Source organism: Asterias amurensis, chromosome 11 (assembly GCF_032118995.1).
Source record: "Asterias amurensis chromosome 11, ASM3211899v1".
In the NCBI taxonomy this organism is placed as follows: Eukaryota; Metazoa; Echinodermata; class Asteroidea; order Forcipulatida; family Asteriidae; genus Asterias; species Asterias amurensis.
In genome coordinates this window covers 4304945-4329052 of record NC_092658.1, presented here as the reverse complement: position 1 = coordinate 4329052, position 24108 = coordinate 4304945, and the positions used below count along the sequence as shown (strand labels likewise).

At 39.7% G+C, this 24108-nt stretch overlaps 1 protein-coding gene across 1 annotated transcript; it reads right to left on the bottom strand.

Annotated features, from left to right (window-relative positions):
- Window positions 1-721: 721 nt before the first annotated feature.
- On the bottom strand, window positions 722-20002 carry LOC139944435 (uncharacterized). Its single transcript, XM_071941454.1, has 19 exons — window positions 19846-20002; window positions 17878-18226; window positions 16894-17011; window positions 16148-16193; window positions 15205-15298; window positions 14134-14274; window positions 13175-13296; window positions 11711-11813; window positions 11412-11600; window positions 10512-10629; window positions 9879-9991; window positions 9062-9245; window positions 8506-8616; window positions 7739-7836; window positions 7077-7224; window positions 5596-5702; window positions 4556-4642; window positions 3946-4269; window positions 722-3650 (listed from the first exon to the last, which is right to left on the bottom strand). The coding sequence occupies exons 2-19, from the start codon at window positions 17968-17970 to the stop codon at window positions 1887-1889; spliced, it is 3960 nt and encodes a 1319-aa protein (XP_071797555.1). The 5' UTR covers window positions 17971-18226; window positions 19846-20002; the 3' UTR covers window positions 722-1886.
- Between the last annotated feature and the right edge of the window lie 4106 nt (window positions 20003-24108).

Sequence of the window (24108 nt, the reverse complement as noted above, 5' to 3'; positions counted from 1 at the left end):
TTTTATATATAAGTAGTGATACACAAAGTGTGGGCCTTGGACAACACTGTTTACCGAAAGTGTCCACTGGCTTTAACCTGAAGAAGGAACACATTGCCTCGGATTGGTCTATAAAAAGCGTTTGTAACCGTTTGTTATAAAATACATGATTAGAAAGTTAATTAAAGGTAGAATATAATGATCCACACAATTATCACTTAAAATTGCCTGGTTTTCCTTTTACCATGTTGACAAACACAGTCGGCCAATTATTTTTGTCTCCCACAAATGGCCAACCATGTTAGTTCGCAAAGTAAAAGGAAAACCACTTAATTTTGAGGCAGATGTGTGTGGATCATTGTATTCTATAACAATTCTAACAAACGGTTACAAACGCTATTCAAAGACCAACTTGACCGATCCGAGGCAACGTGTTCCTTCTTCAGGTTAAAGCCAGTGGACACTTTCGGTAAACAGTGTTGTCCAAGGCCCACACTTTGTGTATCACTACTTATATATAAAATAACAAACCTGTGAAAATTTAGGCTCAATCGGTCATCGGAGTCGGGAGAAAATAACGGGAAAACCAACCCTTGCTCCTGCACGTTTCGCCGTGTCATGACGTGTGTTTACTATAAATCCGTAATTCTCGTTGATGAGAATTGATAATCTTTTTAATGTTTTCTCAAAAAGTAAAGCATTTTATGGAATAATATTTCAAGAGAAGTCTTTTTTACCTTCTGTAAACCCTGTAAGTTATTTGTAAATCTGTGAACTTTTCCCTTTTAAAGCAGCCTCACTTTCTACTAAACCATGAATAAGGCAAATACATGGATCAAGAAAATACTCCTCCACAAACAATACAGGGGTCGATTTCACAAATATTTAGGACTAGTCCTAACTTAGGACTAGTCCTAAGAGATATAAAAAACGTACAGCTAGTCCTAAGTTAGGACTAGTAACTCGTCGTAACTCAAGATAAGACTAGTCCTAACTCTTTGTGAAATCCACCCCAGATCCCAAATATTGAGATAACAAATATGAGATGTATCAATCAAATAAACCTAAAGGCACATGACAAATTATGAATTCCTGGGCATGATATTTCACTGGTCATACCGTACCTGTAACATTTTGCACTTCACTATAATTGCTTCTTTTCACCGAGAGGTGTTTCCTGCGAGGATAGAGGTTTTAAATTGTGTCTGAAAAAAGCCTTTGTAAGCTCCACGGCAGCTCAGGGCTGTATTCTCCCCCGGGAGCTGAGAATGTTATTGGCCCAATGACCAGGGCCCAATTTCATAGAGCTGCTAAGCACACAAACTTGCTAAGCATGAAATTTCTTCCTTGGGTAAAACAGGATTACCAACCAAATTTCAATTTGTTGCATATTCCATGTATATTCAGCTGTTGTTTGCTCATCCTGAAAATCACGTTGATATTTGGTTGGTAATCCTGTTTTTTATCAAGGAAGAAATTTCATGCTAAGCAAATTTTTGTAATTAGCAGCTCTATGAAATTTGGCCCAGGGCACTATTGTAAGCACATTGATATTTTATTGTATATGTGCCATAGAAGAACTAGTTCTTCTTATTATTTTTACCCCTCACCTCCAGTATCCTCTCAAAAGCATTGTGACCATAAACACATAAGTAGTAAGTTTTAAATAGGTTCTACTTTTGTGTGCTTGCAGCTCAACTTCCAGAGCACATTTCTTAAAAAAAACTTTCCCAATCTGTCAGCTCTTAAAAATATAACAGGAGAAAGAGTGTCTGTCAATGGGTTATTTAAATTAACTTTTCTGTAGACAAAGAAATTTTAGAGAAAAAATCTTCCCAAAATGAACTTTTATGAAAAAGCCTGGAATGAAGTTCAAAAATAAAATTAAACGACACTATAATTTAAAATCATCTTTCATTAAAAACTTCATGCGACAGATTATGAGGAAATCTAGTTTCAATTTTATTTTGTTTGAGTACCTCTTCTTCGTGCTGATTCTCGACTCCTTCCTTTAAAATTTCCTCCATGTCATTCTGCTCCAATTTATCTTCAGCTTTATTTCCCGGCAAGTGAACATTTCCATCAGAATCATTACTCCCTTTATTTATGTTCGATTCCTCTTGTGACTTGCTAGCAACTACGCTTGGATAAGACGGTTTGACGGACATTTCTTGGCGTGTCTTAAACTTGACGCTATAGACATGGACAGTATCATTGACTGCCGTCTCCAATACTGTAGACTTCTTTCCAGCAGTCTCAATATTCTTGGATGCATTCGGGTTGGTCTCTTCAGCCTCTTCATCATCAGCATTAAGCCGTTTGTTATCGTCGTCATCCTTTGGCGATGATTCTCTATCTTTATCGTCTTGGTCCTGAGACAAACCCTGCACATTATCTGGTACCTGATTGACTTCTTCATCTTCTTGTACATTTCCTTCATCTACAAGTTCAATCTCATTGGTTTCTTTGCTGTCTCCCTCCTGTTTAACCGCTTTGCTTTCCTCTTCCTCATCCACATGTACTTTGGCCTTCTGCTTGATGTCAGCTTTCCCATTTAGTTCCACATGTACTTTTGCCTCCTGTACTTTTGCCTCCTGTTTGATGTCGGCTTTCCCATCTTTCAAAACCTCTTCTTCCTGTAAACCTTGAGCTAGATTGACAGTGTCACCCTTTCCTTGGTCATCCAGGAAGTGTGATTCTCCTTGTAGAAGCTGTCTCTGCTGGGCTACAGCACCATGCATCATAATTGGATCTCCTGCAACCTGCGGCACGGGGACGTTGAGTTGTTGACCTGGCTTGTTTGGCTGCAGCAGATGTTTACCAGCCATGTTGAGCTGCTGCATTTGTTGGTCTGGATTTTCCAGCCTTTGTTGAAATTGTCCCAAATCAGCTTCTTGATGCTGCTGCACCCGAGGGTCAAACTTAACTTCCCTCTTTATTCGACGATTGTCAACAGGGACCTCTCCAGGCAGGGCTGCAAGACCCTGTTGAAGAGGAAGTCCCTGCTGCGGAAGGCCTTGTGGCTGAGCAAAGCCCTGTTGAGGCATGCCCTGCTGCTGGATACCCTGCTGCTGGATGCCCTGCTGCTGGATGCCCTGCTGCTGGATGCCCTGCTGCAGTGGGATGCCCTGATGTTGGATGCCCTGCTGCTGGATGCCCTGCTGCTGGATACCCTGCTGCTGGATACCCTGCTGCTGGATACCCTGCTGTTGGATGCCCTGCTGCTGTGGGATGCCCTGCTGCTGGATACCCTGCTGCTGGATACCCTGCTGTTGGATGCCCTGCTGCAGCTGGATGCCCTGCTGCTGGATGCCTTGCTGCTGGATGCCCTGCTGTTGGATGCCCTGCTGCTGTGGGATGCCCTGCGGCTGGATGCCCTGCGGCTGGATGCCCTGCTGCTGCTGGATGCCTTGCTGTTGGATGCCCTGCTGCTGGATGCCCTGCTGTTGGATGCCCTGCTGCTGGATGCCCTGCTGCTGTTGGATGCCCTGCTGTGGGATGCCCTGCTGCTGTTGGATGCCCTGCTGCTGTGGGATGCCCTGCTGCTGTTGGATGCCTTGCTGCTGTGGGATGCCCTGCTGCTGGATGCCCTGCTGTTGACCAACACCTTGCTGAAAAACAGCTTTACCGGCAGTATCCTGCAGTTGAAGATTTAACAGTGGGTCGACACCCTAAAAAAGAAAAAAAATCAAGACTTAAATACATTGGGCTCTTTGTCACCTGTAAAACAACTTCACCTCCAAGTTGTGTGTATTCGATCATTCCTTGAAATGCGAATTTTATCAGTGCATAAATGTAAAGCGCATTGATACGTTGTTGGGAAAAGCGTTATATTAAAACAAATTATTAGTCCTATCAAGTTTCCTTTCGTAAACACTTTGTCAATATTCATACTTGATTTGAGGAAGATAACAAATTCAAGAACAAAAAACTTCCTCCAGTCCTAGTCTTTTGTTTTTTAATCACCTGCTGTTGAATAGGCACAAACTGCTGCTGCTGCTGCTGCTGTTGTTGACCTAGTACCGGCTGTTGACCACCAAGAACAGGCTGCTGTGGCAAGTTACCACCAGCCAACAGGTCACCAGCCACAAGATCACCAGCCAATGGACCACCAGCCATCTGATCAGCTAAGTCTCCAACCAATTGGCCACCCTGAGGGAGATTGTCTAGCGCACCTAGGAGATCCACATTGAGTTCATTGATGTCCTTTTCTTCATCATGCTGAACTTTGAGATTCTCAATGGCTTCCGCTTGAGCCTCGATTATCTTCTCTTGGACCTTTTGCCTTTCCTGTCATATAGAAAACATCATGGATCAAGATGATCAGTTTTAACGAACTCAAAGACTAGGTTCATTAATTGAGATGGTGGTATGTTATAAATGAAAAAACAAGTCAGGAAACCAAGTCAGGAAATAGTTTTTGTTACCACATCAAGAATAGCCTAACAGGTGCATGCCTGTGCAGTGTGCATGCTACACATCTGCCATCGAAACTTTCAACATAACATTAAGGGTGCTCTGAAGCAGAAAAAAATCGTCCCTCAAAATTTAGACTATGACTAATGATAAATCCTACCTCAAGTTCTTCCAACTTCTTTTTCTGTTCTTCTTGTTTCTGCTCCTGCTCAGCAACTTTAACTTCGACAATCTTTTCAAGATGCTCCTGAATATTCAAACAAAAATAATCATACCATCTTCAGTCACGACAGAAATGTTAACAACTAAGGGCAAAGAAGTTGCCATTATTGAAATTGGAAAGCAAAAGAAGGTAGCCAGCACAAAATAAGTTGACTGCCAAGAATGATGCTGATGTATATTGCTTTTGAAGGGTCCAATGGAGAGTAAGCCTGGGTGAATAGTGTGACTAGTGTCTAAGTCGCTTCTGTTGATTGCTTAGGCGAGTCGCGAATACTTTTTTTCAACAACTCGATTAATCGAGCCACCACCAGGACTACTACAAAAAAGTCGCAACTAACTGCTTATGCTCACGACTATTCACTACTTTATAATCAGGGGTGAGAGTCATTACCAACAAAAAAGTCTGAAACTTGGATACAAATTCAAAGGTATGTTGAAATTATGCCATTTCTACCGTTTGGTAACCCCTGGGGTTATAGATTCCAAGGAGCTTTCGGAAACAGCCTCCACAGCTCTAGAGAAGTAGACCAATGAGCAGGATTTATTTATTTTGTGGGAAAAAATATTGTCTGATTTTCTACACCAAGCGGACATAAAGTCTGAATCCAGCCAAAAGTCTGAACAATCTCATCCCTGTATAATTTTCTTACGGAACACAATCAGACATCAGCGACACAATCCTTCAATCCTTTCAGTGTAAATTTTACTACATTGCACCTGCAGCAAACAATATTCTGCAATGCATCTTGGAAATTTAAATATAAGTCCCAACTTATGTCGAAGTCACGGCTATTTGAGGCGCGACTATCGTCAAGTAGTAAATTTCACTACACACCCAAGCTTAATGGAGAGCCTTGCTTTGAATGAATTATGTCTTCAGCAATGTTCCACGTAATATTGATTAATTACGTAATTAATCAATAGCTCTACAAAATTGTGTTTATGACGCTAGCCTGTAAAAGTGCCCACAAAATTTACCTCCTTCTCTTTGAGTTGTTCCTCCTTCTCCACCAGCTCCAGCTTCTTTTTCTCGTTTTCCTTCTCTAAGATTTCCACCTTCTTCACCTTGTCTTTGTCTTTTCCAGCTGTTTGCAAAATAAGTAGATGCAAGGTTGGTAAATCGAATGAGTAAAATCGTCTTCTAGTCAACACTGAGGTTTGACTGTGTACTCTGTGCTTTGCCTAGTCCTACAGGAAAAATCCAGCTGAATACAACTCGGGTGAGATTCGAACCCACCACCCCTGCATTCGAGAGCAGATATACTCTGTGCTTTCCCTAGTTCTAAAGCAAGTTTTTCCCTCCTCCCACAGGGAAAAATCCACATGCAAACACTATACAAGTGGGAGTTGAACCCACCAACCCTGCATTCGAGAGCATACTTGGCGTTTTCCCTCGTTCTGCGCAGGAAAAAATCCACAGGCATAGTACTCGGGTGGAATTCAGACCGCCAAGTGAGCTCAGTGGCAAGGTGCCTGTTTTTACAACAGATATGCAGAGTTAGAAATTATGGGACCCATCTTATTGTAGACTTGATTCAAGTCCCATTCTCGTGTGAGAGGTCCCTAAGCATATACCCAAACTTACTGTAACAACACGTAGCATACACAGTACAGTGCGCGCTCGCCGTCAAAATGTGGTCCCGAGAATAACTTGACGATGTCGTTTCTTACTCTGCACGTTGTTATAGGAAAATCTCCCCAAATGGGGAGATGTACAAAACCAATGGGAGCGTGGAAGCGCTGCCCGCAGGTAAAATATTCATTATACTCTGTGACATCACAGTAGAAGACGTTGTAATGCACGCGTCTATACGCGGCACGCACGTGGGGCGGGTAAACTCATTAGCAGGCAAGGGGGTGTCGGTGTCATAAGTCGTTTTATTGCCCTTCCCAAAATTCAAATTTTAAGAAAAAACGACCTAAATGTATGTTACAACATATTACTTAAATTCAAATGAACATTTAGTGCTTTCTTTTTTATAATTAATTGGTTATTAAAAAAAATTATTTCAATCATCAACTTAGTACTTAACCCACAAATGACAAATGAACTAGTCTTCTTTTTGGGTGCGTTTGATTGGTCAAAACGTATCACGTAACAAAGTTACATATTCATAAGTGAATATATTTACATACCAGGCGACAGGGACATCGTCAAGTCCCTGTCCCGCATGTGGAACAGGTTTTGGAATGCAGAGCATCACAAAACAGTAGTTTTCTGGGGATGGCACGGGATTGGGACTTGAGTCAAGTCTAATCTTATTGTAGCACCAAGGGCTATGTACATTTAGTGGTAAAGGCTTTATATAGAAGTTTCAGGGCCAAACAAATTAGAAATTCGACAAAAGGATGATTATGATTCCTGTTGTAAAGAGTTTAAAAGGTGCTGTGGCGCAATCTGCAGCTGCCAAACAATGGTGGGGAGGGGAGACAGGGAAGAAAGCTGTTCATGTCCTTACTGTCATCATCAAAATCAGCAGCTCCAATGTCGTCATCATCATCTTCTTTAGATTTATCTTGAGGCGGATCTTTGAGGTCACGTTTTACCTCTTCCTCCTCTTTCTTCTCCTCAACCTTAACCACCGCTGGTTTCTCCTCTTCTGGTTTCTAGGAGTCCAAAAAAAGTTTGAAGTTTATAATTACACATAAACAATAAAATGGAATATTATTTTAGCGCTACCTGAAAAACAGAGCCCTTTAAAGGAAATTAGAACCAATTGTTTGTATGTAATAAAAAATAAGTGTTTCTTTCCAAACACAATGAATCTTGCTAATTTGCATCAATCCAAAAGTCAATAGTATTTCTTGATGATAATGCGCACTTGCTATGTATAATGTAACTAGAAGAGTTAAGTAAAAAAGTACACAAGCATAATGGACCCTTCCCATGAAATATGCTAATTACATTCACACATGCGTACAGACCCTGATGGTTGGCAAACACCATAGAGTTGTGCACTAAGCAGACGCGCAATCGCGTCTGCGTCACGCACCCATTAGCCGTGTACAAAACAGCGTGATGTTCCCTCATTTTGCCCCAACCAAAACGTTAGTGTGCACGCGCTATATGCAATTTACATATTTCATGGGAAGGGTCTATTGTCCAGGACCATTTATTTACCTCTTTGGATTTCTCAACTTTGCCAGAATCTTTCTCCTTTGAGTCAGGGGCATGTGGAATTGGAGGTTCCTGGCGCTGGTCTTTGTCAATTTGCACCTCTGTATTATCAAAACAAAGTATTACAATCCATTCCAATTGACCCAATATCATAGAGCCTTTAAGCACAAAAACCTGCTAAGCACAGAAAAGTATTGCTTAGCAGAAACAGAAAATCTGCTCAAACAATGTCAAGTTTACTTTGTTGTGGCGAGTAAATGTTCAGCATTCAGGAGACTTCTTGGTTCTAACAAGAACTTCCTGCTTTTTAACTAACGTACTGCCTGGGTGGCAGGTAGGAAATCGGTCTGTACACTTCTTATGCTTATTGGATCGAGGAAACTTCACGTTGTTTACTATGTTGTGGCAGTAAATTTTCAGCATTTGGGAGACTTCTTGCTTCTTACAAGAACTGTCCTGCTTTTTAATTAATGTACTGCCTGGGTGGCAGGTAGGAAATTGGTCCGTACTACTTCTTATGCTTATTGGATCGAGGAAACTTCACGTTGTTTACTATGTTGTGGCAGTAAATTTTCAGCATTAACTAATGTACTGCCTGGGTGGCAGGTAGGAAATTGGTCCGTACTACTTCTTATGCTTATTGGATCGAGGGGACTTCACATTGTTTACTTCACTATCGGGGAGTGAGTTTTTATTTTGGTCTCTAGTGGATTCAACATACACTACTGCAGGTTCTTAGGATTGTTTTTTGCTCCTAACTATTCATATACCTTTGCTCTTCTCTTCTTTTCCTTGAACTTCTTTCTCCTCCTCCTTTACATCCTGTTTCTCATCTGGCTTCAGTGCGGCTTCTTTGACCCCATCTTTGATGACATCATCACCTGATGGACAGACAGGAGGTAATAAAATGGACATGAAGTAATTTGATGGATGAACAGTAGGGGTGATGCGAAAGGTGGGTTGGCAAAAGGCACATGCAATTTTTCAATCTTTATTTTCTTCCTCGATCCTCCATAAGGGGGGAGCAAGGGGGATGGGAAAGGTTCGTTTATTATCAAGTTTTGCCTCAAATATAGCTAGTTTTTCTTGATAATTTATGCAAGAACAGTTAAACTTGGCTATTACATAAAAAACAATTCAAAGACTGAGGTCTTCTCAGAATTGAAAGTTCTAAAAAAGAAATGATTTTGAACAACGACAAAAAATGTTTTTAGTTACATACAAACTTATGCCAGACTTATGCATGCAAATCACTTTGACGACCACAAAATTAACAGATCAAAAGCAACAAAAGCAAAGTGACTGGTGGAAAAATATATACTTCACCTCCAATAATCTTACTGTCTTCAAGATGGTTGACATTGTCTATAACGTCCTTCTCTATTGCTACGGGTTCTAAGATATCGATCTTCTGCACATCAACTGGAAGGTCAAGCTCAGGTGTTGTTGTAGTACTTAGGTTATCATACGTACTACACACTAACAGCAGCACTCCGATTACTAACACAATCTATAAACAAGCAAAACAATCTCATTGATTCTAGTTGGTATGAAACTGCTCTAGAATTGCAATGATCGTGGGTTTGAATCACACCGAGTAAAATGACTGTAATTTCTTTCACAGAGCTCGGGAAACTCAAGTATACAGTGCTAACACACATCGATGTTTATGGGTAAAAACCATGGTGAATAATCTCATTATAAGTCAATACACTGAACGTCAATGCTGGTGACAAGCGGAAGATGTTTCCCTACTTTTAAACTTCAAAGTTTGTCCAACTTTGAGTACATTTTAACCTCACCTCCATTCTTTCAGCATTTAAATGCAATTCTTACCACATAATAGTTCTTTTTGTAACATCAGGTAGAACAACTGTATAAAAACCAAACAGGGGTCCCTGCGGAAGCCCACAGCTCAGTGCTACAGACGCTCTGAGAACTTTCCTTTGTTCTGAGCACTTCAGAAAATAAATATTATTCAACACTGGTGAAAAAACATTGTTTTCCTTCGTGATTGAAAATGTGAACATAGTGTTATAGGTCCTCAGTTTGACTGTCACTAAAAGGACATCTACACACATACCCACACCCAAACCAAACATCTGGGAAACAGTATGCAAGACATATAAATGCTGGCACTCACCTTTGCGTTACTTTTGTTGGGTACACCATTGGTTCGTAGATAAATTAGCGCTGGTATAATGAATCCTATGAGTGATCCCATGGTAGCACCAGTCAACCCTAGAATGATTTCAACTACAATGACAAAAATAACAACCAGTCACTTTAGCCCGAACAACTGTTGTCAGAAACTAGCCTTGCCCGCCTGCCAGGTGTAACTTTGAACTTTTTAGCAGTAATGTTGGTTTTAATTTGATAGCATTATTTGTCAAACAATAAACTGAATTTTTGTTGGACGTGAAGGTAGCCCGTTCATCTCATGGCTGTGACATTGCAAGAAAGATCTAACACAATGTATACTTGAACACTTATTAAATTTAAATTTTCACCATTGGGCTGTATGGTCTGTCTATCCACAACTGAATAGATGAATGTTATTTTCCTCTAGAAAAAAATCATATTGATGTGCATTGCAAATAATGATGACTTTGTCCATGTAATGATTCTCCAGATATGCCGCGCTCTAATTGCAAAAAAAAGAAGAGGAAATGGCCGATCAAACTTAACTTTTGTACAGTGTTTTTCATTTTTCTATGGCACTGTTCTGAAAAGAAAAGTGTGAAATCAGCTGAAAAGTTGCATGGCTGATTCTTACCATTAGGTATAGTAATCCCAATCATCAGAGTGACTGACACAATCATCAGGGTAATGACCTTGAACTTGACTGGAGGGATAAAGTCCCCGCCCCCATGGGGGTTCTCAACGCTTTGAACCTGAAACAAAGAAAGAACAAAACATCAGTCAGTAAAACTAGTATGTGATAGTATTCAGAGTTGGAGCTAGACCGCTTTTAGTGGTGGGCTCCAAATCCAATTTAGTCCACCAAGGGAGGGGTGGGGGGGGGGAGGAAGTTCCACAAAGGTATTCATGTTTCAATATGGGACGACCATTGCTGAAGTTCAATCTGGGAGAAATCTGTGCTGGGCAGCACAGTGTATTTTGTCGAGAGTGCTGGGTGATGTTAGTTCAGGGAAGGCCTGCCTTGCACTGCCCACCCTGAACCGCCCACCAGGACTACAACACTGACGGTATAGGATACCTAGAAAACACACATGGGACACCACTACCATGGTTATCTTGGCCATGGTCTTTGTGCTCCTCAATGGGAATCCCATAGACTTCTAGATTTCCCCAATTGGAGCGCCCTTTGCATAATGGAAATGTCATAGCCCCATGGAATACGACATTCCTGCCAGGTATTGTCATTTGGTTCAAAATCTACTTGACTAATGACAATCTCTGAATAGACCAATTTAAGGATGTGCAATGCAAAAGGATTCAAAGTGTACACAAAGTAATTGACTCCCAAAATGGGGGAAGTGGTCTCAACAGACTATAAAAAACATACTTTTTTGAAATATCATCACTAGACCTATTGTACTTCCCAGGGACCACACACTCGCTACAGAGATAAAAAACTTGTCACCACAAATCTTTATAGCCTTCTAGGGTAGCTACAGCTATGATAGGCAGGGTGTAAACCAACAGCACTCACCGGATGACAGAATAATGTATAAATGCTGGCTCTGCAGGGGAATATACACAGGGGAAAACTCAACGCTACGGACACTGTAAAGCCAAGTCGTAAAATCTCGGACAGTAAAGACGGTGGGAAATTGAGCAAAACGTCACCCTTTACTCCTGATGCGTCTTTGTAGTAGCACACATAGCCAAAGAACCCAACCTGTCAATAATAAAAAAATATTAATAACAACAAGTTCTTACACATTTTATTGTATTTTATTTAATAAAATAAATCAAACTACATCACAACACAGGATTGTATAAATTTACCATGATGTATATAGTGGCAACCATGTTGATTGACTTGGACACCACGGCTTCCATCTGCTTATTGGTCTTTTCCTTCAGCGAATCATAAACTACAAACAACGTTCTGAAAAAAAAAAATGGAAATAAAACACGTCAATAAACAGGTTGGACATCTAACTCTGAAACATTAACATATTATAAAACTTGTGCTGCGATAGTAGATGAGCCTTGTGCTGTGGTATAATACAAATAAACATGGTTTGGTTTAACATCTATTATGGATTTTTGCGGTACCCGCCGCTAAAACATATGATTCAAACTGCCTCTAGCTACCGGGCAATCTTGGGAGTCTAGTTAGTAAGACACTGCTCTAGAATTGCAAGGGTCTTGGGTTTGAATCCCACCCGAGTAACATGCCTGTGATATTTTTTCACAGGACTCGGGAAAGTACTGAGTATATAGTGCTAACACACATCGGTGTATAGGTAAAAACCAAACTAGTGTTATATAAAAGCATTTTGTGAAAGAGATTTTCAGTGAAAAGATTCTTAGTGCTTCAGAGTGACAAGAGAGGCCTCTTCAACGGGCCTCTGAACATATGCAAGCTTTGTAAAGAAAGGGTGCTTCACATATGAGAGGTCAAATAGATCAGCCACCAGATGTTGTTGTCAAAAACCATTGAGTATCAATATTGAGTTCCCAGTGATGTCACTCGGAGTAAAGGTGACCACCTTTACAAGCAATAATAAATTATTTCTTTGAATGCACAATGTAATGGGTGTTTAACGACTGCACAAGGGAGTTTCAGGCCTAGAATTTTGATCTTAAAGGGGCTAAGCAATTTTTCTGATGTAAGGGGCACTTCTATGAGGACAATTTTAATTTGTAGTGGAACTTTGCTAAATTCACCACAGCAAAAGCACCGGGCACAACGGCAACTGCTGGGCGTTGTGGATTAATTCATCAAGGCTTGGAGCTTGTACAAAATCATTGCAGGATAGAACCACTAGACAGCTAGACTGGGATGGAAAATGAGAACCCTCAACACAGCTCATGGTAAAAACCCAAGTCGCCCTTAAATACACTGGACACTATTGGGAATTGTCAAAGACCAGTCTTCTCACTTGGTGTAACAAACCTGTGAAAATTTGAGCTCAATTGGTTGCCGAAGTTGCGAGATAATAATGAAAGAAAAAACACCCTTGTCACACAAGGTTGTGTGCTTTGAGATGCTTGATTTCGAGACCTCAAAATCTAATGCTGAGGTCTCGACATCAAATCTGTGGACTATTACTTCTTTCTCGAGTACTAAGTTACTTCAGAGGGAGCCGTTTTTTCACAATGTTTTATACTATCAACAGCGCCCCCATTGCTTGTTACCAAGTAAGTTTTTATGCTATCACTTATTTTGAGTAATTACCAAGTGTCCACTGCCTATTAAGATGACATATATTGAGATGTTTTGTTTAAAGATAAAAAACTTACGTTTGACAGCACATTGACATTGAGAATATAGAGATTCCCTTGAGCATTCCCGGCAGCCTCCATAGGTTGATATCGTACATCCATTGACCAGCGAGTAGATGTGGAATACTGTTCACTATAATCTACACCCAGTAAGAAACGACCATACAAAGTATTAGGGCTAACTCACGGTAATACAATCCGTACCAAGGAACCTTTCTCAAAGGATTTGGGTACTTTTTGTAACACAAAACACATTGCCCACAGATTTACATTAAACTTACACCGTTTGAAGTTAATGATAGTAGAAAGCGTACCTTAAAATATTAGTTGCTGAGGTGCTGTAGTTTTTGAGAAATGAGTAAAACAATGTCATGAAAATACGTCTTTACATGCTAAAATAATTTTGTTTTACTCATTTCTCAAAAACTACAGCACCTCGGCAAGTAATCTTTTCAGGGAAGCATTCTACTTTCATTATCTTCAAACTGTGTAAGTTTAATTTAAATCTGTGGACATTGTGTTTTTTATCCTACAAAAAGTACATAGACCCTTTTAAGCCATTGACAGAAACTCAAATCCAAAAGGCCTCATGGCAAGCCTTATTGGTTGAAGGACAAAGTATGGGACTGGCAGACCTGCCAAACTTCCCCGAGTAAATCAGTAATCCTCAAGCCAAAAATCTATATTTTCCCCCAAAAATGTGTCAAATGTAAGGCTTTCTTGTTATTTATTGCACCCACTCTGATTAATTACTGGAAAAGTGTAAAGATTTACATAAAACACCTTGTCCAAATTATCAGTGACAACTAGCTTTAAAGCCAAAACAATAAAACCTGCTTTTGACCATAACAATTTCGGAAGCTGGTTCCATGGATGAGGGACACTTACAACCACCTTTAGAACTGTCCTATCCTAACTTCATCAAAGCCCTCACATCTATGGTAATTCAACCTGGAAGTTTGGCAGTTAATACTCACATCAGTTGTAAATAGAAGATAGAAGGTGATTGACAGCATGCTAAGGCCCCCTAAGCTCTCAACATTACGCTTCATACCAAGCGGTACAACGATAAAAACGGCAACTAGACACAGCAAACACGTTCTGAGATGCCAGGAATTCTGAATCAAGAAGGAAAATATAAATTTAAAAAAAACATTGTATAGCAATTTTTGTAATGACGTCTGTCTCTGTTACGAGAAGCTCTGTGCACAAACGTTGTGTCTCAAAAGCATTAGAATTATGTCTACATCCAGGACAGTTTCGGAAGAAGATACAAGATTTGTCTTGTTTCAATTCTGCCTAAACAAAAAAAATAACAGCATTGAGCAAAGCCCCTCTTCCAGGGGTTGCAAAGCGCTGTAACAATTCTAATGAGAACCACAGAGGAAACAAAAGCAACAAACAAGTGAGTTTTAAGATGCTTTTTTGAACTGGGGAACGTCACATTGGCGAATGAACCAGGTATTGAGTTCCAGCGTGTAGGAGCAATGCATGAGATTGAACAGTCTCCAGCCTTTATTATGACGTCTTTGGAAATTCTAGGGTAGTCAGGCATGATGCTCGCAGATAGCAGGTAGAATGGTGTTTATAGACCTCATCTTTACAAACAACTAGGGTTTTCGCTTTGAGCTGCATCAAACATTGTAAACCCTATAATAGATGTTAAATTTGCATCAGGGACAAAGAATATTAATTTTGGTTTTTACCCATACACCGGTGTGTGTTAGCACTGTATACTCGGTACTTTCCCGAGTCCTGTGAAAAAATATCACAGGTATGTTACTCGGGTGGGATTCGAACCCACGACCCTTACAATTCTAGAGCAGTGTCTTACCAACTAGACTACCGAGGTTGCCCGGTAGCTAGAACCCTTCTATGGAACCTAGTCTTTCACCGACCAATCATGCACCAGGTTTGATCAAACTCCTGTACTCACAGGACCCGTCAAGATGACCATTATTATAACACTTGACGTCAAGTGAGAACAATCTCATGTTGTAAATGCTATGAAGATACAAATTTTTTGCAATAAAGAGAGATTGACTTACTTGTAATCCAAGCCATTTGGAGACTATCGAGGGTGCCAGATCCCCAATTATAACAAAGAAGGCAATACAGGTGCACACTAGTAGACCTATAATACTGCAAATAACAAAAAGCACATCAATCAATCAATCAATCAATGAGACATTTATTTCCACATTCACATCACATGGAGGCATCATCCTAAAAGCCGAGGCTTGTGGCGGATGTGCCCGTCACAAGATTACAGAACAAAACAGGAAAACAGCACTAAATAGACGAATAAATAAATACTAACCGCTACGGTAGATAACTAAAGGTTTAACCATGGTTAAACAATGTATATAACTCTGAAGCAGACCATGTTTGCAAGGTAAACAAAGGGACAGCAATTAAACAAACAATACAAATTAGAAAACATCTATAGACGAGTGAGTAGGTAAGTAAGTAAGTAACGGCTAAGGGTGATTTTAAAATACTTGATACTTCCTTACTTTAGGAAATCCAACACCCTATGGAAACTCACTGCCGATACCGTTGGACTCTGATTATGGTGGTATGCCTGATCCCATAAAAGGCATAATAAGTTTACTAGTGCAGTCCTCAGTCCAACACTATTCAGTAACTCAACACCTAAACCGTTGGACTCTGATTATGGTGGTATGCCTGATCCCATAATAAGCATAAACAGTTCACTAGTGCAGTCCAACAGAATTTAACCAAACATGCAGCTAGAGTTTGTTGTGATGGGAAATGATTAGAGTTAAAGGTTATTTATCAATGGTTTTAGAAAGAATAGAATAAATTCACTCACATACGATAGTTTTCATTCACCAGTTTATCCATTGAAACTGGCCCCATGATGCATGCATCACATAGAACTTAATGAAGGGGCATAATCAGCATTTTGAAACATAAAAAAGCTAGCAAGTAGAACATAAATAATTACACAAACAATTCCACTCTTACCATAACTCAACTGCCATTTTACCAGCAGCTCCCAATGCATGATTTGCTACAAACACAAAACAAAAATAGTTTTGAACAATCGATATTGTGTTCAAAATAACACAAAAGTAAACACAATTTTTCACTGAACTACAAATTTATGGGAAATGAATTGTAATACATGTACTACTGTTGTGATGGCACTGCCATGCAAATATACCACCTAAAAAATGTCTCAGGGCACTACAATTTTATGGTGCCCCTTGAAATGCTCCAAGGCAAAGGTAATTTTTTTCCCTCATAAGCTGTGTTTGCACTGGATTTAAACATTTTGGGCAACTTCACCATGACGCTGGGTAACATTCCGATGGGTTAATCTTCCAACTGTATGCACTTGGATTCAATTGACACGGTAGAATTACTGAGACAATAAACTGGGTACATACATGCGCGTAAGATGCCAGTTTAACGCGCGCGATCTAGGCCGGTGAAAGGTCACTGTTAACAATTGTCAGGAAAGTTACCCGGGCTGTCCGCACTGGACTTGAAATAGGTAAATTACCCACTGGCTCAGTTAGTTTACCCAAATTAAGCCCAGTGCGAACAGGGCTACAGACTGTGCCCTTTAAAGGAAAATCTGCGTATCAGCCAATATGTAGTATAAGATCATCTTCAACAAAGGGAGTCACAGTGACATTGTCCTATCAGTCGAAGAATAACACTGTGAACAAATATACATGTAGGTGTAATTCAAATCTAAAACTTACCTAAAAACTCATATGAGTGTTTTCTGCTGACTTTGGAGGCTCTCAAGAGCATGTAACAAGTGACTTTGGTTAAAAAGCCACCCATGGCTAACAAAGCTATACCAAAGATTACTCCACACTGGAAAACAAATAGATCATAAAAACGTTGAATCAGGTTTTTGCTGATGATATACGTTAATATGCCAAATGCTTGTTTTAAAAGATAACATTACAGTTATCGATTCGGTGTAGCTGTTTGATTGTTCCTTGGCTGTAAGCCTCTAGCTGTAAGCACCGAAACATGCTCATTAACAACATGACAGTTTGGCAGTCTTTTTTATAGCCACCCATACATGTAGCTTACATGGTCAATACAGAAATTCTCTTTTTGTATTTCTTCCTTTTGGGGAAGCTGGTGCAAGGGTCAAGACTCGCTCTGCAGATGTATTGTCCACAAGAATTAAAAGGAGCACCCACAGATTCAGACATGCAATTTGCTAACAGCATAAAACCAAGAAATGGCCGATCACACTTAACTTTTGAACAGTGTTTTTCATTTTTTTTGTATAGCACTAATTTGAAAAAAATTTAAAAAAAAATCAGCTGAACAGCTAAAAAGTTGCATGCCTGAAGATTTGAGTCACCTGGGGCCTTTATCAAACCTTTGCTTGAACTTCGGCTCCTTCTGATGTTCGAACGACAGCGTGCAGAATACTTGCTGCTTGTAACCAGGAGCAGGAGCCAGGACCCCGGAGCCCAAGCCGAGGTTTGAGAAAGGGCCCGGAAGGTACGTACTGCCTTTAGGTTGGTCGACTTCAAACCATCAGTCAAGAGCAGCTGCTAAAGAGTCTACAGCCGTATTCCAATTGGCTTCTACAAGTACGGCTACGGCTGTTGCTAGGAGTGTTGCTTAGGACGTCCAATACTTCAACACATAACGACTGGGAAATCTAGCCATAGCCGTCGTTGTAGCCACCAATTCGGACACAGCTCCATGTTACTTACCTCCCTGAAGCACCATGGCATAGCCAGTATACTAACACCGATGATGCTGTTACTGAGATTAATCACAGCGGACCAAGGCACGTGACTCGCCATCTCTTTCTTCTCGTCGTTCTCCAACAACGGATGACTGCCAGCTACAAAGTCGGCGTTAACGTTCTTTGTTGGACTGTATGGGTCCGTTGAGGTTTCATCTGAGGGGATGGTGTTTAGAGGGAAGTGCTGCTGATCGGAAAGGCTGGGTTTTAGGAAACTCAGGGTGGAGGAAGAAGCTAACGACTAAGGAAACGGGGGATATGGCATCTCAGTAAGAACAAGAAGCAGACTAAGATCACATCCAATTCGGTGCATCCTTAAAATAATAAAAAAGATCATTTAGGTTTACAATATTTTTATCATGCAGGGCTAACTGGTTCACAAATGGACATTACAATTAGCGGGTCCTACTAAAAGCCGACAACAAGCCGCCAACGCCAACAACAAGTCAAGAGCGCCGCCAACAAGTTTTAAATACCTCCAAAATGGCAAATAAACCATAGATATATTAGAACTATGTGTGCTCTGTAATATAAACATAAATTTAATGGAAAAACTTTATGAAAAGTGTGAATTTTTAAACAGGAAAAAAACTTAACTTTCACGGGAAATGGTCGGACGCCATCTTGGCATAAAATCGTGTTTGGACCTGTCCATTATGATGCGGGTAAGTCAGATTTAGCAATAGAGGGCGGGCGTCATGCACTGTGCACACTGCAGTGAAGGTCTTCACATGAAGCCCGCCCTCTGTTGTTGACAAATGCTAAATCTGCCCGTATCATAATGGTCTGGTCCAAACACGATTTTTAAGCCAAGATGGCGTCCGACCGCTTTTCGTGCAAGTGAAGTTTTTTTCTGGTTAAAAAATACACACTTTTCGTGAAGTTTTTTCCATGAAATTTATGTTTATATTACAGAACACATATAGTTCTAATATATTTATGGTTTATTTGCCATTTTTGAGGTATTTCAAACTTGTTGGCGGCGTGTTGGCGGCACTCTGGACTTGTTGTCGGCGTTGTCGGCTTGTTGTCGGCTTTTAGTAGGACCGCAATTAGCTCCTAAATACATCTTGTTTTTTACATAACATCTTGCCTTTTACATCCAAGAACACAGGTAGTCTACGTGTATGGTGAACAACTGTGCGCAGAACTACATACATCAGGTGTATTGTAACACTCCACACTAAATTACGTCACTCTTGCTACATATTGTAGCACTCCACACCAAATTACGTCACTTTTGCTCAAAACACTCGGTTGTCAGGGTCAGACTAGACCCAGTGACTCGAGAGCTAGATTCCTTTTTTTTTCTTTCTCTTTTTGTTGTTGACATTATCGGTCAAACTAGCTAGAACATAATGTCAAAATTTTGAAATATGGAATCTAGCGCCCCAGTCACTGGGGATGGGTCTAGCTCTAGTGTCAGACAAACATTCCACTACTTACAGCGATCACGCCAGCCAACCTTTTCTAATTTGCTGAATTTTGCCAAAACTCGTTTAACAACTTTTAATTTACATATTATTTAGAACTAGAACTAGAAAATAATATTGAACTTTGATTTGGAAACCTGCCACCACTCTCTCTCTTTCATTTCACTTTTCCATTTTTAATTCCTGACTAAAAAGAATATTTGTTTTGAGTGTTTATCTAATTCTAATTATTTGTTAGTAAAGTAATATTTTTCTTCACAGACAACGAACGAAAAAGTGGTTGTATTTGTAGGATACGGACATGTTTCCCCCAAACTACTGACTTGTTGTCAGCTAGCTAGCGACGGGAGCCAAGGACGGCTCGTCGTGTCCGTCAGTCACACATCGCTGTCCGGAAAATGGGCAAATCAAACTACTTTCGCCGAAAGTTTCGGTCATGGACCACCATAGAGTTTTTCCTTTTATGGGAAAAGTACACATTGTTGGAGAAATGTACTTACCAGGATACTGTCTTAATAAGGTGGCCGCCCTGTCAAATATTACAGACAATATTAAATCATTGTTTTTCCCCGTCAAAGCTCGAACTTTTTGTTTTGAACGAACGAGCAGACACTTTTTTCACATTTCCACTCCAGTGATGTGACGTGCAACTGGCAAACTGTGTGTGTGACTCTGACGTGCTAACTTTCGCTGATAATAAGAGTTGGGAACCAGTGAACAACACAACGTTGTATTTACTCACAACGTCCGTACACGTGGCAATTTATTGACAACTTGAGTTCAACAACAAGTGGTCAAGGAAAGTGTGTTATCAGCAATTCGAGGTGCTACTCTTCCACGTATGTTGTTCAGTGCGCAAATTTGCTTAGCACTCACAAATGTTGCTTGGAAGAAAAAGATTACAATACAAGCAAGATGGTGAGCACTGTTTCTGCTCCACTGCTTTATGTTGGGCCCAATTTCAAAAATTCCTTTTACATGAGACTATTCATTTTTGTATTTTTTTATGCACCAAATGCCCAGTCACAGCTATGTTTATTTAGTTGGCCCTGATTTGTTTTTTGTGGGGGGTTTTTTCGAGAAAAAATAAAATAATTTGTAAAAACAGAAACAGAGTGTCTAATTGGTCTTATACCAACTGATGTAGGCAGCCGAGATTGCCCCAGGTTTTGGCAGCGGGTATACAGCAACTTCATATAGATTAATTTGCATCGGGATAATGTACATTAATTTTCTTTTAGTCAGAGTGGGGATAAACAAATAGTCGCAAACCAGTCGCAATCCATGCCATGACAATTCTGTGAAAAATTGGGTAATCCATTGGACGTGTGGGTCGATCAGGGAAAAAAATGAAGACAGAAAAAACATGCATATAGGCCTATGTTTGTCCTAGCCTGAGGTTGTGTGGGTTTTCACAACCACAGCTAGTGCGTTAGATTTCCGAATTAGTTTTTACCTTATTTCAGTGGGAAATTTAAGAAGCCTTTAGACAAAAATCGACTATGTTAAGGCCTACGTCCCCTCCTCAGTTGGATCAGAAAATTACCTTTATGATGGAAATCATGATGAGGAACCACTCCGGTGTGACAATAAGAGGAAAAAACACCCTAAATAAGTGTACACGTAAACTTTGTGTGCTATAAGTGTAATTAATGTCACGAGAATATTATTCTCAGAAGACAAACATTACAATAGCATGTATAGGCTACTGTACAACGTGTAGTGGCTATACGACCGGGAAATTCAAGTGATTAAAGGCAGTGGACACTATTGGTAATTGTCAAAGACTAGCCTTCACAATTGGTGCATCTCAACATATGCATAAAATAACCAACAAAATTTGAGCTCAATCGGTCATCGAAGTTGCGAGATAATAATGAAAGAAAAAACACCATTGTCACACGAAGTTGTGTGCGTTTAGATGGTTGATTTCCAGACCTCAAGTTCTAAACCTGAGGTCTCGAAATCAAATTCGTGGAAAATTACTTCTTTCTCGAAAACTATGGCACTTCAGAGGGAGCCGTTTCTCACAATGTTTTATACCATCAACCTCTCCCCATTACTCGTCACCAAGAAAGGTTTTATGCCAATAATTATTTTGAGTAATAACCAATAGTGTCCACTGCCTTTAAAGTGTCTGCAGCCAACGGTTAGAGCTGAATAGTCGCTTAATTCATATCGAAGTTGAAAACAATATTTTTGTTCATACAAAACGACAGATATGCTCTTCATTTCAATGTAATTCTACATTATTTCTGGCAATACTTTTCAGTAAAGGCCGAAAAAGACTGAATTTCAGAAGCCCTTTGGACTAATTATATATTCAAACCGAGGTCACGCATGAAAAATCACGCCAACTCGTGCAGATAAATCACAAAGGAAACTTATTATATCGCTACGAGTGACCTGCGGTAGACTGCAACATTGACTGAACAATATAAAGCTTTTCACCTTTGACGGAAGTAGGACTATACTTCAGTTTTATGGCCGTAAAGATTCAAAGTTATGTTTCAGCAAGACTGAAATCAAGTATGAATAGCAAACATTTGCACGCTCTTTTGAACCACTTTGATAATATCTTTCATTGTTCTCTTGCAACCTCGATGCCCAGTTAAGTTCAAATGTTCACAGTTGTAATTATAATTGAATGCTCATTGTTGGAGTACAGCAAGTGAGTCTTTGACAATTATTATTGCCAAAGGTGTTCATGCCTTTAAAACCAGTTACACGTTCACAAAAGATGAGTCTACGGTTCTACATCCAAATTAAGAATACATACCCTTGCTGTTTTTAGAATAATACCTTTAGTTTAATAGGTTGAAATTGATATGAAGGGATAACGAATATTAATTTTGTTGTTTACCCATAATACATCTATTTAGCGATACTCGGCAATTATTTCCAAGGAATTTTTGAGAAACGACCGAAAACGTAGCGTTATGAATGTATGGCCATACTTCAATCCATAATTTTCGTATTAATTGTTAATTGACATAAATTGATGCGCCAAGGTGACTTTTATAAATAAACTGAGCCGTGAATAAGCTAGCCATGTAATCGGTGCGACTATGATGATAAGCTATAATTTTTGTGACGAAAGTCACACAAACATTTTTGCTCAGAGGAAAAAATAAAACCAGTGATTTTGCGATCGCTTGCCTTTGGATCTTTATTTTGCTTGCTCTGACCATCTGACGGCACACCTTAGTGAAGGTAAGACTACGGACAAGATAGAAGTTGATACCAATATTGTATAATACTCAGTTTTGCATTTTGTTGTTGTTTTTATGAAAAGCAGTGCGCTCTTGTTATGTTCTAACATAATACAACCCTTTATTGTAAAATCCAATTGGTGTTCACCCTGTGTAACCAGTGAATGTCAATTTACTGTGTTTTGTTTTTAATAAGGATAATCTATAACAATACACTATTATTTGAAAGGAATGAGCATTAAAGATACTGGACACTAATGGTATTGTCAAAGACCAGTCTTCTCATTTGGTGTATCTCAACTAAGATTAATCTCAACATAATGCACAAAATAAAAAACCTGAGTAAATTTGAAACACTTGGTCGATTAAGTTGCGAGATAATACATGGAAGAAAAAAAAACACCCTTTTCACACGAAGCTGTGTGCTTTCGTCAGATGCTTGATTTTAGGAACTCAAAATCTAATTGAGGTCTCGAAATCAAATTCAAATGTTTAAAAGGCAGTGGACACTATTGGTAATTTCTCAAAATAATTATTGGCATACAACCTTTCTTGGTGACGAGTAATGGGGAGAGGTTGATAGTATAAAACATTGTAAAGAACGGCTCCCTCTGAAGTGATGTAGTTTTCGAGAAAGACGTAATTCTCTATACGAATTTGATTTCGAGACCTCAAGTTTAGAATTCGAGGTCTTGAAATCAAGCACCTGAAAGCACACAACTTCGTGTGACCAGCGTGTTTTTTCTTTGATTAATATCTCGCAACATCGATGACCAATTGAGCTCAAATTTTCATAGATGTGTTATTTTATGCATTATGTTGAGATACACCAACTGTGAAGGCTAGTCTTTGACAATTACCAATAGTGTCCACTGCCTTTGAGTGGAAAATCAATTCTTTCGAGAAAACTACGAGGGAGCCGTTTCTCACATTGTTTTATGCCAACAAAAGCTCTCTGTTGCTTCCGAGTAAAGTTGCTAGCAATTATTTTGAGTAATTACCAATAGTGTCCAGAGCCTTTAAGAACATTCATGGAATCCGCGAGCTGTAATACCATTAATTTTGTAAACAGTTGTTTGGAAAAACTTCTTGGATTACCTACACCTATTACGTAAACTGTCTTCGTCTCTCAATGTTGTGTGTAATGTATAGACTAGCACAAAGGCAAAGTCAAGAGGAGGGTATCACGACTAGTTCCACCAGGGAGAAGCAGTGTCAGGCCACTGGTATTGGACCGGGGAGATCCGTGCTACGTCCAGCTGGAAACAATGTCAGCGTTTCTGCAACCCATTGGAATCGTGATTGTGTTTGCACTGTTTACTATCAACACAGAAGGTAATTAAATTTTATGTACATACATGACATTGATACATTGGACACTATTGGTTATTGTCTAATACCAGTCTTCTTACTTAGTGTATCTCAACATTATGCATAAAATAACAAACATGTGAAAAAATTTGAGCTCGATTGGTCATCGAAGTTGCGAGATAAAAAGAACGCCCTTGTCGCACGAAGTTGTGTGCTTTCAGATGCTTGATTTCGAGACCT

Bases quoted from the DNA above. Each gene is read 5' to 3' on its own strand.
- LOC139944435 (XM_071941454.1), bottom strand. From the start codon at position 17,970: ATGGCGAGTCACGTGCCTTGGTCCGCTGTGATTAATCTCAGTAACAGC. The intron at 13,297-14,133 runs GTGAGTATTAAC...TACTGGGTGTAG, and splicing joins ATCTTCTATTTACAACTGAT to ATTATAGTGAACAGTATTCC. The intron at 3,651-3,945 runs GTGATTAAAAAA...TTTCTTTTTTAG, and splicing joins TTGTGCCTATTCAACAGCAG to GGTGTCGACCCACTGTTAAA.